The following is a 12,864-nucleotide window of genomic DNA, read 5'->3' on the forward strand; positions in this document are numbered from 1 at the left end:
TTAGTATGACAAAGACAATGCATTTCTTTATTTAGTTAGAAGAAGTTAGAAGAACCGTTTCAACAAAGCGCTTTTATCCCAACTCTACTTCTGTGCACCGTTCAAGCATCCCCAATCATCCAAAGGTCTTTATTTTTGTACAAAACGCTCCTAGTCGAGGAGCTATTGGTTAAGCCCATGTCAAGCGCCAAAGCCTATCTCACGTCAAATTCCATTTGTTGTCATTCGTTTATTAGTTGACTGTTTAGGCTCAGTAAGCCTCCTGGAGGTGAATGCTGTTTTGACTTTGTAGGTCAGTCAATCTGAACCCAGCAATTTCCATCGGCCCATTTTAAAATTATGGCCTTCTACAGCACGAGTTGATATTTCCTTTCCTCATTAAGTTCAACATAAGACAGCATGAGCCCAGCACTTGATGCAGCCTTTAGTTAGAGCAAAGCCATATAAGCCTTGTGCATTTTTTACCCATAGGGCTATAAAGGCTCCGTTTTCCTGCATGCTGGGATAGCTCTTGTCTTCCATGGAAGCTTCTACCATTTTCCAGAAGACCTCTTACATTCACGGAGCTTTGGAGCAACGGTAGAGGCGACATGAGATTAGATCGTGGTCCTTGTGAGTACATCCTGCCTGGGTCGCGTGTCGCGCTGACATTCCCAAGGGCTGGAACCGCATGAATACACACAGGCGTTAGGCCGGAATGAGATCGCATGGATCAAAGCACACGCGCACCCCCAAATGAATCACCACCGGTCCCTTCGAGACCCCGAGCGCCCTGTCGATGGCCTCGCTCTTCTCTCCCAGTATATGAACGTCGCCCCGTACCTGGTTCCTCCACCGAGCGACGAACCGGCAAGGTCCATCGTCCTTTGGCACCCTGACCTGCACCTGGACAACGTATTTGTTGACCCCGATACTCACGAGATCACCTGTATCGTAGACTGGCAGTCAGCATGTGCAGCACCTCTATTCTACCAATCCAGTGTTCCCAGAATGTTCCGGCACCATCGACCCGTTCGAGAGGGCTGGGTAGTACCAGAGCGGCCGGAAAATTATGACTGCCTTGTCGAAGACGAACAAAAGATGATTGACAATGACCTGGAGAGCGAGACATTACACAAGTACTATGAAGCTCTGGTTTTGAAACGCGCGCCTCGCCACTGGTCGGTCCTTCAGCAGACAAGTGTCCCGACGGTGCGAAAGCCCGTTTGGCTGGTAACTGGCGTGTGGGAAAATCAGGATCTCTTCTTTCTCCGGCAGTCGCTTTTATCCTTGTCCAAGAACTGGGAGGAAGTGACTGCGAGGGGCCAGTTGCCTTGTCCGATTGAGTTCACGGACCAGGAACTGGAGCTCCACTCTAAGGAGGAAGATAACATGGACGGGGTTGGGCACATGCTTACTTTGTTCCGGGACCAAGGCGTGCTTCCAGTGGACGGCATGGTTGATCCCAAGGACTATGAGATTGCGCGCGAAAGCAGCCGTAGGTTCAAAGACATATTCGTTGGGTTGGCGAAGGATGAAAATGAGAGGGAGTTGTATACGAAACTCTGGCCATATCAGGGCTGAAAGTCGAGCAATAGATCAAGGAGGGCTGGTATGTCCTTGAGAACGATACAACATCGATTGGCCAAACGACAAGCGTGATATGTTGGCATTGCGTCATGTACAGATGCAATGTAGTCTTTCTTTCCTTTGCTATCTGTATCCTGTATACGAATGCTGCGGGGTTTCTTCTAACTCTCTGCTTTCGATCCATCCGGATCTATAGCTGCTTCCAACCGAGTCCATCGTACCAAGATGGTACCCATACCGGTCCATCCCCTGCTTTCAGGGACCAGGCAGGTTACATTCTTTCTTGGGCTACTGCCATCAATCCTTGCAATCAATATAAGTTAATCAAGCTAGGAGTGGCTCATCGCACATCCAGCAGGGATACAGAAGCCCTCAATCTCAAGTCTGATTTGAAATAAATCTACCCAGAACTCCTTGACACGCTGGTACATTCTAGTCTCATGCAAGATACCCGACATACGGTTACATTCTGCGCCTGTGGTCGAAAATCGCCCGTCAGCGTCGTTCGTCTCAGACTGGTTTGTCTTGGCGGTTGGCGTTAGAAATGACATGTCTCAAATGAAACAGATTAAGGATCGACAAACTACGGATGATCGCGGGCATCTGCAGATTAGCGTGACTATTAAGCGAGCGTGCCAACCGGATCGTGGCGTGGATGGGGATGAGGTTTGAGATGGTCGGCCCCAATGCGTACTCGACGGCCCCAGATTGCTCGGTCTTCAACAAGGCTGAAACGCTTGGCTGTTGGTAGGGTCTGTAGGTAAGTAGGTAAGCTATATTTCTTGATTGTTACTTTGAGAGCTCTTCCAGGGCAGTCCAGTGTTGAGATGGCATTTAAAGACGTGCCTTCGTCCAACTGACAGCCAGTAGTCAGTACCTTTTTATCCAGACTCCAGACAACAATCGCTCAACTCATTCCAATAGTTCAACAAACTCCACCATGAAGTCCATCGCTCTGATCCTCTCTCTGGCCGGCATGTCCATGGCATCCGGTACGCCTCTCACCCCAAATCCACCCCATAACCGCATACTGACCTCCGCAGTTTGCGGCAGCCTGAACGTCACCTCGCAGGCCGACTTTGACGCTCAAGCAGCCGACTGCACTATCGTCAACGGAGACCTCGAGATCGCCTCCAGCTTCTCTGACGATTACGCCGACAGCCACAAGATCACCGTCATCACGGGGAGCTTGATTGCGAGAAACCTCTCGCTCATGTCGGTCTTTATTCCGGCGCTGACCACCATCGGGGGTGATTTTGAATTGACCGGGACCTTTTATGAGTATGTATACCTGTGAGGTGGGTGGGGCTACCTAGAAGGACGTGCTAAATCGTATGCAGCCCCTCGTTTCCCTCGCTGATGAACATCCGTGGGGACTTTATGATCGCGTCGGAACAGGGGATTTACTGCTCCAATTTTGACAACTTGAGGAACAGTGAGGGTCTACAAGGGAAGTTTGAGTGTGTGGGGGATATTGAGGAGCAGTAGGTGGGAAGTGGGAACGATTGTGCTAGGGATTGTGGGTGGTTGTTGATGTTTGCGGTTCCAACGACATCTCTTCTGCGAAGGGTGTCGTATGAGTGTCTGCTTTGACTTAGGATAGCTTCCATTCTTGATTGTATAGTACTAGTATATGCAGGTACAATACACCCTTTTACTCGCTCTAGGTACCTATGTGTGTCTACTTACCCAATCGGGAACCATGAAGCCAATGACATCAGCAACCGGAGATATCGCGGGCATAAGCAGTACCTCCGCCAGGGATTCACATCCGAAGATCAGCCATCATGACTACCGAATCCTCTTCTCGAACGAGATTCTATAATCCATAGTCCCTGCGCCACCGTGTAACGCCATCTGCCGCATGCCGTCCCTGTCGACTGCTGATTGGAAGCCCGGCTCTTTGTCTGGGCATACTGCTTCGTCGGAGCATTTTGTCCGTGCGAGACAGGCGAGGGTGAGTCGTTATTCACTCCGCTTGGTTTGGTTGACCTCGGCTTGGGGAGGAGAGGAGAGGAGAGGAGAGGGACAAAGAAAGTGAATGTTTGGTTCGGTAGTGGGAGGTTTCGTATTCGCTCTTTGGTTGTCCTTTTTAATGTCTTTTTCTGTTCGCTTCGCTTCTATGTCTCTCCTATCTCTCTTCTATATGAGCTACATGAGGTAGAGTACAGGCTAAGCACTTATTCTACACTAGGTTCTACACATCTCAACCCGATCAATTGACCAAAATGCCTCCCTACTTCATCCTCAAGCCCATCGCCTTCATGCTGCGTCTTCTGCGCAAGCTCCTCCCCGCCATCCGCAGCTTCCCAGACGAAGTCAAATCCATCCCGTCTCGCGATGCCGGCCGATCCATCAAGATCCACATCTATCGACCTCCTCCTCCGTCCCTTCCTCCATCCCTTCCTCCCTGTGATCTCGAAGCCAGCAACCCCCTCGACAGCCAGGATCAGGATCAGGATCACAAAGCACCCCCCTCCCACCTAAGCCCCGTCCACCTCAACCTCTGCGGCTCCGGCTTCGTCATGCCGGGCCACGGCCTCGACGACGCCTTCTGCCGGCGCCTCACCACCTCCGTTCCCTCGGGGTTGACCATAATCGACATCGAGTACCGCCTCTCACCCGAAAACCCCTTCCCCGCTGCTCTGCACGACGCAGAAGACGTCCTCCGCTGGGTCCAGTCCCAGCCTGAGACTTATGACGCCGCACGCATCAGCATCGGCGGGTTCAGTGCCGGCGGGGCGCTGGCTGTCTCCTTGGCGGGGCATATGCCCAAAGATACGTTTTCTGCGCTGGTGGCATTCTATCCGGCGTGTGATGCGAGTGTGTCCCCGTTTAGGAAGAAAGCGCCGGAGGAAGAGGGCAGGCCTCTGCCGGGGTGGTTGTTGTGGGTGTTTCAGGGGTGTTATTTATCGGGGTTTGCAGGGAAGGATAAAGTTGAGGGTGTAGGGGAGGGGGAGGGTGAGGATGGGGTGGTGCATGATACGAGGGTGTCGCCGGCGCTGATGAGGGATTTGAGTCGGTTTCCCAACCGGTGTCTGTTTGTGACGGCGGGGCAGTGTAGTTTGGCGGGGGAGGCGGAGGGGTTGGGAGAGAGGGTGAAGGCGTGGAAGGAGGGAGAGGGAGAGAGCAGAGTGGTGGTGCAGAGAATGCAGGGCTGTGGACATGCGTGGGATAAGTTTGCCAAAGACGGGACGGTGCAGTGGGAGATGAAGGAGAGGGCGTATGCGATGGCGGTGGAGATGTTGACTTAATCTTTTGGGTTCTTCTGTTTCTCCTTTAGAGTCCAATTCTGGTGACACTTTCATAGCATTCATTAGCAGCGCCTCTGTATACCTATACCTATACCTATACCTAACCCTAACTGTACAGTCTATGATCCAACTCTATCCTAATTCTCAGGCCAGTACTTCTGGATGATCGTCTTCTTGTTCACCTTGCCCATGGCATTCCGCTCGATGCCGTCCACCAGCTTCAGCACCGTGGGGATCTTGTACGGCGCCATCTCCTGCTTCAGCTGCGCGCGCAGAGTCTGCAGGTCAAGAGGGTCGGTCTGGATTGTTAGTATCATCCAGTCTCTCATTGGATCAGGGGAATCGACTTACGCCCTCACGCTGCTTCACCACCGCAGCCACGCGCTGTCCCCATTCCTCGTCCGCCAGGCCCACCACCGCCACCTCCTGGATGGCATCCAGCCCCAGCATCTTGCGCTCCACCTCCAGCGCCGAGATCTTATACCCGCCCGACTTGATCAGGTCCACGGACGCCCGGCCCTGGATGAAGTAGGCGCCGGACTCGTCGCGCCGCGCCACGTCGCCCGTCTGGAACCAGCCATCGGACGTGAACTCCTTGGCCGTCGCCTCGGGGCGGCGCCAGTACTCGCGGAAGACATTGTCGCCCTTGACCTCGATCATGCCGTCCTCGTCCGTGCCCTCAATCACACGACCCGTCTCCTTCTCCGTCAACCGCACCTGCACGCCCGGCAGCGGCCAGCCCACGCTGCCGTCGACGCGCTTCTCGACCTCCAGCCCGCAGCTGATCCCCATGCCGATCTCGGTCATGCCGTAGCGCTCCAGCAGCGTCTGGCCCGTGATGTCGGCGAACTTGGCCTTGATGGGCGTCGGCAGGGCCGCGGAGCCGCTGACCACGAGACGCAGGGCGTTGGCACCGCTGCGCGCGGCCTCCTCGTTCTCGGTGCCGCGGATGTGCGTGTCGAAGTAGTCGACCAGGCGCGCGTAGATGGTCGGCACGGCCATGAACATGGTCGACGAGCCGCGGTCCTGCCAGCGCGCCCAGATGGTCTTGGGGTCGAACTTGGGGTGCATTTCGACGGTGACGCCGCTGATCAGGCTGGCGGCCAGGCCGTTGATGATGCCGTGCACGTGGTGCAGCGGCAGCACGTGAATGAGGCGGTCCGAGGGGCTATACTGCCAGGCCTTGACGAGGCATTTGGCCTGGAAGGTGATGTTCTTGTGGGTGGTGACGCAGCCCTTGGGATTGGAGGTGGTGCCGGAGGTGTAGATCATCAGGGCGCGGCGGTCCAGGAAGCAGACGGGGCTGAAGGCGGGCAGGACGATGGTCTTGGGCGACTCGGCCTGCGTGAAGGGTGTCAGGGCCATGAAGGGGATGGCCTTGGTGATTCCATCGCGCAGCGGCTGGGCGAAGTGTTCGAACGACGGGTGCAGGATGATGAGCGAGGGGTCGGAGTCGCCGATCGTGTACAGCAGTTCCGGAACGGGGTGGGAGGTGCCTTCATTCGCGGTGTCGCGTCAGCTTGCGGTCATCGTCATCTCGAATGCGCGGGAGGTCATACAGAGCGGCACACACACGCCACCGGCGGCCCAGACGGCCCACTGCGTCACCACGTAGTCGTAGCCGTTGGGCGCCAGGAAGGCGATGCGGCGCTCCTCCAGGTCGCCGGTCTCGGTCAGCTTCAATTCCTCGAGGATGTGCTTCTTCAGGGCGGAGGCGTCGGCCAGCAGCTGGCCGAAGGTGAAGCTCTGGCCCTTGGTGGCATCGACGATGGCGACTTTCTCGGGGTCATTCTGGGCGATGCGGCGGGCCTCCGCGAACAAGGGCAGGGAGGAGGGAATCGCGGTCAGCGGCAGGGAGGACTCGTCAGATCTGGATTTGCGATTGCGCAGGTTGGAGGTGATTAGCGGGACGGTGACGAGAGCGGCGAGACTCAGAGCGGACATCCAGGTGACATACTGGCGATTGGACGGGGATACCACAGCCATGATGGTGGAATGGGAGGAAGTAAAAGGGGGATGAAGAGGGATGAAGAGAGACGATGTCAGATCGGCGATCGATAAGGAGAAAAGGGTTCGGGTGGATTCAGCGACTAATTCCGAGAACCCACCGGGCTGAGTCTGGGGGAGGAATTCCAGGAGATACTATGGAGTTATATGGATCAATTGTTTTGAATTGATATTAAGACAGTAACTATTAATTGAATCATTTATCGCTAGATCTATACAATTCAGGCCGTAAGGCAGGGAATGACGCTGCCAAGACGCGGCTTCAACAGTCTCAAATGCAGGGAAGATGCAATTGCCACACTAAATCTATAGAGATACTAAATGAAAATAAAAATAAAAATAAAAATAAATAAAAGAAACAGAATGGGAAAAGAAAAAAAAGGCCAGGATGACTAATACACGTGACCCGGAGTTGGTCCTGCTCTCCCCGCGGCGAGACTCCGAAGGCCCTCGATCTTTCATCTTCAACTCTCCCGCCGGTCGGGCAGTCAAGGCGTCATGCCCATCCAGTCCATCATGTTGCGCCCGTCGCTATTACGCTCTCGCTTCGTCAGACCCGCCGGTCTCCTGCGTTCTCGCCCCCTTTCCTCCGCTTCTCCCGCTCCCCCGTTGATTCGCATTCAAAACGGCACCTTCTATCAAAGCTATCCCACCCCCGAGGACGCCGCCACAGACCAGAATCCCCCACTGTTCCCCGACTTCAGTTTCGAGCTCCCTTCTCAACCGGTCACCTCCCTAGATGTCAATGGCAACGAGGCCCCGCAGCAATGGGCCATCATTGGCGCGTCCGGCCGAACCAACCTCCTCGACATTTTCCGCGGCCAGCACGTCTGCCTGCCACCTGCCGCCCGATCCTACCCTTACCTCCTCACGGACAAGATTGCCCAGAAGGACCCGCGACTGCGCTTTGTCGGCAATGCCATCCAGTACGTTGGCTTCAGCGGGGAGGGGTCCGGCGCCATCGGGGGCACCCGCGGCGCATATCTGAGTGCGCGCTACGAGAGTCATCGGGAAGAGACCGACTGGACGGTTCGCCAGTACCTCAAGGGACAGACGTCGCTGAACCCGATGGAAGGCGAGGAGGATGGCACGCGGCGGGATCCAGGTCTATTTGACCAGGTCGTGGCGGATCTGCGCCTGAACCCCCTGCTGGATATGCCCGTGTCAAATTTGAGCAACGGCCAAACGAGGCGTGCCCGCATTGCAAAGGCTCTTCTCGGCAAGCCAGAACTCCTGTTGCTAGATGACCCGTTCAGTAAGTCATTGATCCTCTTAACCTGGCTTTTTCTTTTAGAAACTGGTGATAACCTCTTCAGTGGGCCTCGACCCCGCCACCGTCCGAAGCATCTCCGGCTTGCTGCAACGCCTCGCTGCCAAGTCCAACCCCCGACTGGTCCTCGCCCTGCGACTGCAAGACCCTATGCCGGAGTGGATCACGCACTTGGTGTTTGTCGGACACAAGAATCAAGTCCTCTTCCAAGGCTCCCGATCGGAAGCACAGAAGGTCTTCGGCATCTGGCAAAACGCCGGCAACCCGGCCAAGCCCATCAAGACGGCATCGGGCACAAAAGCGATCTACGAGAAGGCCAAGCGAGACATCGCGGCGGGCTATCTCGATAAATCCCTTCTGTGGGACATGCAGCCCCCGGTCCTGGGGAGATCGACCGCCCTGTGGAAGGATGAGAGGCGGTTCGGGGAGGCGCTCATCGAGATGGATGGGGTTCGCGTGCAGTACGGCGATAAGGTGGTCCTCGGCGATTGGAAGCAACAGGTCCATGGCGCAGAAAAAGACGGCCTGCACTGGACCGTTCGTCGCGGTCAGCGCTGGGTCGTGCTGGGCGCCAACGGGTCCGGCAAGACCACCCTGCTGTCGCTCATCACCTCGGACCATCCTCAGGCGTACGCGCAGCCCGTCAAGCTCTTCGGACGCTCGCGTCTGCCCGAGCCGGGCAAGCCGGCCATCTCCCTCTTCGAGCTGCAGTCGCGACTCGGGCATTCGTCGCCGGAGATCCACGCCTTCTTCCCGCGCCAGCTGACGGTGCGCCAGTCCATCGAGTCCGCCTTCGCCGAGACCTTCCTCGGCAAACCCAAGCTGAGCCATGAACGGGACCTCGACGTCAGCGCCGTGCTGCGCTACTTCAAAGCCGAGCTGGACCCCAACTCCTCCGCCACGGCGACCGCCCAGGAACCGCCGACGGTATCGCCCGACATACGGGACCAGTTCCCCAAGCTGGACTACAAGAAGCGCTACGGGTCTTCATGGACCCCGGACGACTACGAGGTCGACTACGCCGACTCGTTGACGTTCGGGCAGCTGAACACGGCCCAGCAGCGACTGGTCCTCTTCCTGCGCGCCATCGTGCACCGACCGGACATCATCATCCTCGACGAGGCCTTCTCCGGCATGCCGGCCTCGCTGCGCGACAAATGCACCCACTTCCTCGAGGTCGGCGAGAGCGGCCGCGGTCGCAGCTCGACCATGACACGCCGTACCCACATCACGGACACCTGGCTGCAAGGGTACAAGGCCGCCGACCGGTCGATTCGCTACAAGGGGATCACCCACGAGCAGGCGCTCGTCATGATCAGCCACACGCGCGACGACGTCCCCGACAGCGTGCGCCACTTCATGCGTCTGCCGTCCGAGTCCGACGGCGGCGAGGAACCGCTGGATTTCCGCTTCGGAATGCTCTACCAGGAAGGCAACATGCGGGATCGGGAAGTCTGGGACGTCGCGTGGTTGCCGCCGTCCGAGTTCACAGAGAAAGCTCGACGCACGTGGCGCCGCCGGTCTAAAAACGAGGACGACGAACTTGAGGATGATCAGGTATATGAATGGTGGTCGATATAGAGGTGTATATTATGTACGATCTGTTGGATTTCAAGCTAGACCATGTCCCACGGAGTAGATCTCGGAGGGTATCGTCGGGATCCCAATCCGGTATAGAATAACCTCATCGGCGTCCCGATCTGGTAAGCTCCACTGTATATAATCTATCAATATTATTCTCCTTACTTTCTCTCTTTCCACCATAGCCATCCCCCCACTATTCTATATCTTCAATTCTCTATACTCACCATGTCCTCCACAAATCCCAATAACAAACTCTCCATCTCCCTCCACCCCGTCCCCCCAACCCCCACCGCCGCCCTCACCCTCGTCACCCTCCACAACGAAGCCTTCGCTCACGACCCCTTCCTCGAACTCATGTACGGCCCGCTCTCCGAGGAGGTTGATTCCTTCGCGGCCGACATCCAAGCGATCATGCGCGACGATCCGACGGCGCGGTTCACGCAGGCCGTCGTCGCCGCTGGGTCAGAGAAAGAGACAGTAGTCGGCTGGTCCTGGTGGAACGTCTACCCCGACCGAACGTCCTATCTGGCTGCGAAAGCGAAGGACGAGGAGAGGGCGAGGCAGCCGCCCAAGACGGCGCTTTGTCCGGCTGCGTATGTCGACTGGAAGGTGGAGGTTGGGAGGAGGAGGGAGAGGTGGATTGAAAGACATGGGGAGGGGGAGGGGGGTGTAGCGAGTATGATTCCTTCTTTCTTTTCCTTTCTCATCTTCTTTTGGCATCTGTTCTTTTCTGTCTTCACGTCGGGAAAGGATGAAGAAGACAGAGTATACCCATCTCCCACCACACATCCATACATCCACACATCCACACATACTAACACATCTACCTAAAAGTCCTCCAAGTCCTCGTCGTAGCACCAAGCTACCAAAACCGGGGCATCGGCACGCAGCTCCTCCGCCATGGGCTGCAGGAAGCAAAAGCCCTAAAGATCCCCGCCTGGCTGGAAGCCTCGGAGGAGGGATACGGCGTGTACACGAAGTGCGGGTTCCGCGACGTTCAGGACGATATCGTCTTGGATATGAAGAGGTACGGACGGGAGGATGCAGAAGGGGTGGGGAGATGGGGGATTTGTATGTTGATGGATTGATTTTATACTCTTTTTGTTCCTTTCTAAAGGGGAGGAGGTGGGATTGATAATGCGCTTGATATTTATTGATATACATAGTACTGCACATATTGTACATACAAGAAAGCAAATCTACGGCTTCACAACCCTCAAATAACCCACCCCCAGATCCCGAAAGAAAGTCACTGCGCCGTCTCTTCCCGTCGAGACGTCCTCGTCCTTCAGGCCGCAGATCTCAGCGAAGGACCCGAACTTCTCTCTCTGAGAAGACACGTACGAGGCGTACTGGTCTACGGGGCAGCTTTTTCCGCGGCCGGAGTGGCACGAGGGGAGAGCTTTCATCCTATTAGCATCTATCACCAGCACGCAGGTATACAATGAAAGATGGAGGGAGTGGAAGGGGGGAGGACTCACGATAAACCGCATCATTCAACAAGATGCGCACGTTGACTTCGCCGCCGCAGTTCAGACGCTCGAATGCGATGGTTCCGCGCATGGGGTTGACTCTGCTGCTGGTGTAGATCTAACCAACATCAATCAGACGGGATTCAACAACAAAAGGAAAGGAAGAAAGGGAAGGGGACATACCCTATGCGGATCCATCCTGCTCGCAGAAAGCGGCTTCTGGTCCTCAAACACGCCCAGCAGAGACGTCAGCTCGTTGATCTCGTTGTCGTGCGTAAACGCCACGACCAGCGGAGGGAGCGGCACGGTTCCGTTGTCGCTGCCTGTCTTCGCGGTGACATTGGGTCCTGATTTAAGCAGATCGACGATTCCTTGCAGCACGGGAAGCATGACGGTCATGTTGGCGTTTACGCCGGGACCTGTGTCATTAATCATTAGCACACCAAATCCAGCCCCATCATCCCCTACCCAAAGTAAAAGGACAAGAAAACTAACCAGTCCCATAATAATACCTCAAATCCTGCCGATACTCATACTGCAGAATCTCATGCCTCGTGAACACCTCACACCAGGGACTTCTGCGTCCCGTAATCTGCGTCTCGAAGCCACACAGGTACGGAAAGGTCGACACCTGGCTGTCCGTGAGCGTCAGATTCCCTGCGATTAGCTTGTTCAGACGCTCCGTGATCGGCGGCAGGTAGATACTATCCCAGGTGGAGGCCTGCTCGCCGCCACTGGCGTCCTTGAAGGTCGGGCATTGGCCGGACGGCGCGAGGGAGTTTCCGACGGCTAGGGGCGCAGAGGCGTTGATGGCGAGGACGTTGCCGTAGGAGGCGTTGGGGCCGAGGTAGCCGCGGGCGAAGAGTCTGTTTCTTTTAGTTGGCGGGGAGAGGATGGAGATGGGGGAGAGGGAGTGTTACCTGGCGGAATCGATCGTTCGCTGATACTCGTTCGCCCAGAGCATGAAGGGGGTGTTGTCGGTGTAGAAATCAGGGTATCGGAAGCGCAGGTCGGCGCCGAGATTATACCTACAGATGTTAATCTCGCCATTATTATACCGGGCCGGGAAGAAGGATGAATCCTACAGTTCCTTATACCCCGTCACAGACAGCTGAGCGATCTGTTGGTCGGGATGCTTCAAGACCGGACTCCATTTGGAGATGAAGCTCAGTGCGCCAGAGGCAGTGAAGTCGGCGGATTGGAACTGTCCAGTTTATTAGCTATCTCCCTTGGTATTCACATAGGTACAAATAGACTTACTGCGTCATGAAGAGCCTGCCATTCGGCATACGCCCCCGGGTCAGGATACCTGCTTCCATGACGAACGACGTAGACGGCCTGGTCGACGGAGCATTCGTCCGGGACGGCGTTCGAGATAGAATTGACATTCGGACCTGGCATCAATTAGCCTCATCCGAACACACCCAATAAACCAGGGAGAAATACCAGCAAACCAAGGTGAATTGGCGCCTAGATGGTGCAGAGTCTCGAAGTGCGAGGCCTGCACGGCCGATGCGCCCAGAGTCACACTGAGCAGGAAGGCGTTGAGCGCTGTGATGGCCATTTCTTCGTGCTTCGTGCTTTCGCAGACTATGGAATCAATTATGGCAATTATTCCAGCTCAATCCCGGTCGTAGCCTGTTTATATAGCCCGGGAAATTAAACGACATGGTGCCACGAATGGCCTACTTCGGTTCGGCGGGGTTTG

General features: G+C 55.9%; 7 protein-coding genes across 7 annotated transcripts; 5 read left to right on the forward strand and 2 right to left on the reverse strand.

Moving 5' to 3' along the window:
• Positions 1–548: 548 nt before the first annotated feature.
• P170DRAFT_417061 (uncharacterized protein) lies at positions 549–1,563 on the forward strand (the record flags this gene model as incomplete). Its single annotated transcript, XM_024847156.1, has 2 exons — positions 549–612; positions 659–1,563. Exons 1-2 carry the CDS (start codon positions 591–593, stop codon positions 1,561–1,563), a joined length of 927 nt encoding a protein of 308 aa, XP_024699735.1. The 5' UTR covers positions 549–590.
• A 946-nt stretch (positions 1,564–2,509) lies between these two features.
• Positions 2,510–3,057, forward strand: P170DRAFT_480200 (uncharacterized protein; the record flags this gene model as incomplete). The annotated part of the gene is made up of 3 exons (XM_024853763.1): positions 2,510–2,561; positions 2,613–2,850; positions 2,910–3,057. The coding sequence occupies 3 exons, from the start codon at positions 2,510–2,512 to the stop codon at positions 3,055–3,057; spliced, it is 438 nt and encodes a 145-aa protein (XP_024699736.1).
• A 740-nt stretch (positions 3,058–3,797) lies between these two features.
• Positions 3,798–4,823, forward strand: P170DRAFT_480201 (alpha/beta-hydrolase; the record flags this gene model as incomplete). The annotated part of the gene is made up of 1 exon (XM_024853764.1): positions 3,798–4,823. The coding sequence occupies one exon, from the start codon at positions 3,798–3,800 to the stop codon at positions 4,821–4,823; it is 1,026 nt and encodes a 341-aa protein (XP_024699737.1).
• A 137-nt stretch (positions 4,824–4,960) lies between these two features.
• P170DRAFT_368415 (acyl-CoA synthetase) lies at positions 4,961–6,767 on the reverse strand (the record flags this gene model as incomplete). Its single annotated transcript, XM_024844858.1, has 3 exons — positions 4,961–5,122; positions 5,175–6,319; positions 6,383–6,767. 3 exons carry the CDS (start codon positions 6,765–6,767, stop codon positions 4,961–4,963), a joined length of 1,692 nt encoding a protein of 563 aa, XP_024699738.1.
• Positions 6,768–7,309: 542 nt separating this feature from the next.
• Positions 7,310–9,814, forward strand: P170DRAFT_417069 (putative ABC transporter). Its single transcript, XM_024847157.1, has 2 exons — positions 7,310–8,085; positions 8,147–9,814. The coding sequence occupies exons 1-2, from the start codon at positions 7,329–7,331 to the stop codon at positions 9,679–9,681; spliced, it is 2,292 nt and encodes a 763-aa protein (XP_024699739.1). The 5' UTR covers positions 7,310–7,328; the 3' UTR covers positions 9,682–9,814.
• A 61-nt stretch (positions 9,815–9,875) lies between these two features.
• Positions 9,876–10,953, forward strand: P170DRAFT_468121 (uncharacterized protein). Its single transcript, XM_024852532.1, has 2 exons — positions 9,876–10,360; positions 10,519–10,953. The coding sequence occupies exons 1-2, from the start codon at positions 9,910–9,912 to the stop codon at positions 10,770–10,772; spliced, it is 705 nt and encodes a 234-aa protein (XP_024699740.1). The 5' UTR covers positions 9,876–9,909; the 3' UTR covers positions 10,773–10,953.
• Positions 10,864–12,842, reverse strand: P170DRAFT_392702 (putative histidine acid phosphatase). The gene is made up of 8 exons (XM_024845990.1): positions 12,603–12,842; positions 12,417–12,550; positions 12,242–12,360; positions 12,077–12,184; positions 11,652–12,022; positions 11,340–11,575; positions 11,166–11,274; positions 10,864–11,086 (listed from the first exon to the last, which is right to left on the reverse strand). The coding sequence occupies exons 1-8, from the start codon at positions 12,718–12,720 to the stop codon at positions 10,884–10,886; spliced, it is 1,398 nt and encodes a 465-aa protein (XP_024699741.1). The 5' UTR covers positions 12,721–12,842; the 3' UTR covers positions 10,864–10,883.
• Between the last annotated feature and the right edge of the window lie 22 nt (positions 12,843–12,864).

The sequence above is a fragment of the Aspergillus steynii genome, assembly GCF_002849105.1.
Source record: "Aspergillus steynii IBT 23096 chromosome Unknown P170scaffold_9, whole genome shotgun sequence".
Taxonomy (NCBI): Eukaryota; Fungi; Ascomycota; class Eurotiomycetes; order Eurotiales; family Aspergillaceae; genus Aspergillus; species Aspergillus steynii.

Coding starts and splice junctions, on each gene's coding strand:
- P170DRAFT_417069 (XM_024847157.1), top strand. CDS start 7,329: ATGCCCATCCAGTCCATCATGTTGCGCCCGTCGCTATTACGCTCTCGC. Junction 8,086..8,146: donor GTTGCTAGATGACCCGTTCA/GTAAGTCATTGA, acceptor TAACCTCTTCAG/TGGGCCTCGACCCCGCCACC.
- P170DRAFT_392702 (XM_024845990.1), bottom strand. CDS start 12,720: ATGGCCATCACAGCGCTCAACGCCTTCCTGCTCAGTGTGACTCTGGGC. Junction 12,185..12,241: donor GTGACGGGGTATAAGGAACT/GTAGGATTCATC, acceptor TAACATCTGTAG/GTATAATCTCGGCGCCGACC. Junction 11,087..11,165: donor GTTGAATGATGCGGTTTATC/GTGAGTCCTCCC, acceptor ATAGGATGAAAG/CTCTCCCCTCGTGCCACTCC.
- P170DRAFT_468121 (XM_024852532.1), top strand. CDS start 9,910: ATGTCCTCCACAAATCCCAATAACAAACTCTCCATCTCCCTCCACCCC. Junction 10,361..10,518: donor GGGGGAGGGGGGTGTAGCGA/GTATGATTCCTT, acceptor TCTACCTAAAAG/TCCTCCAAGTCCTCGTCGTA.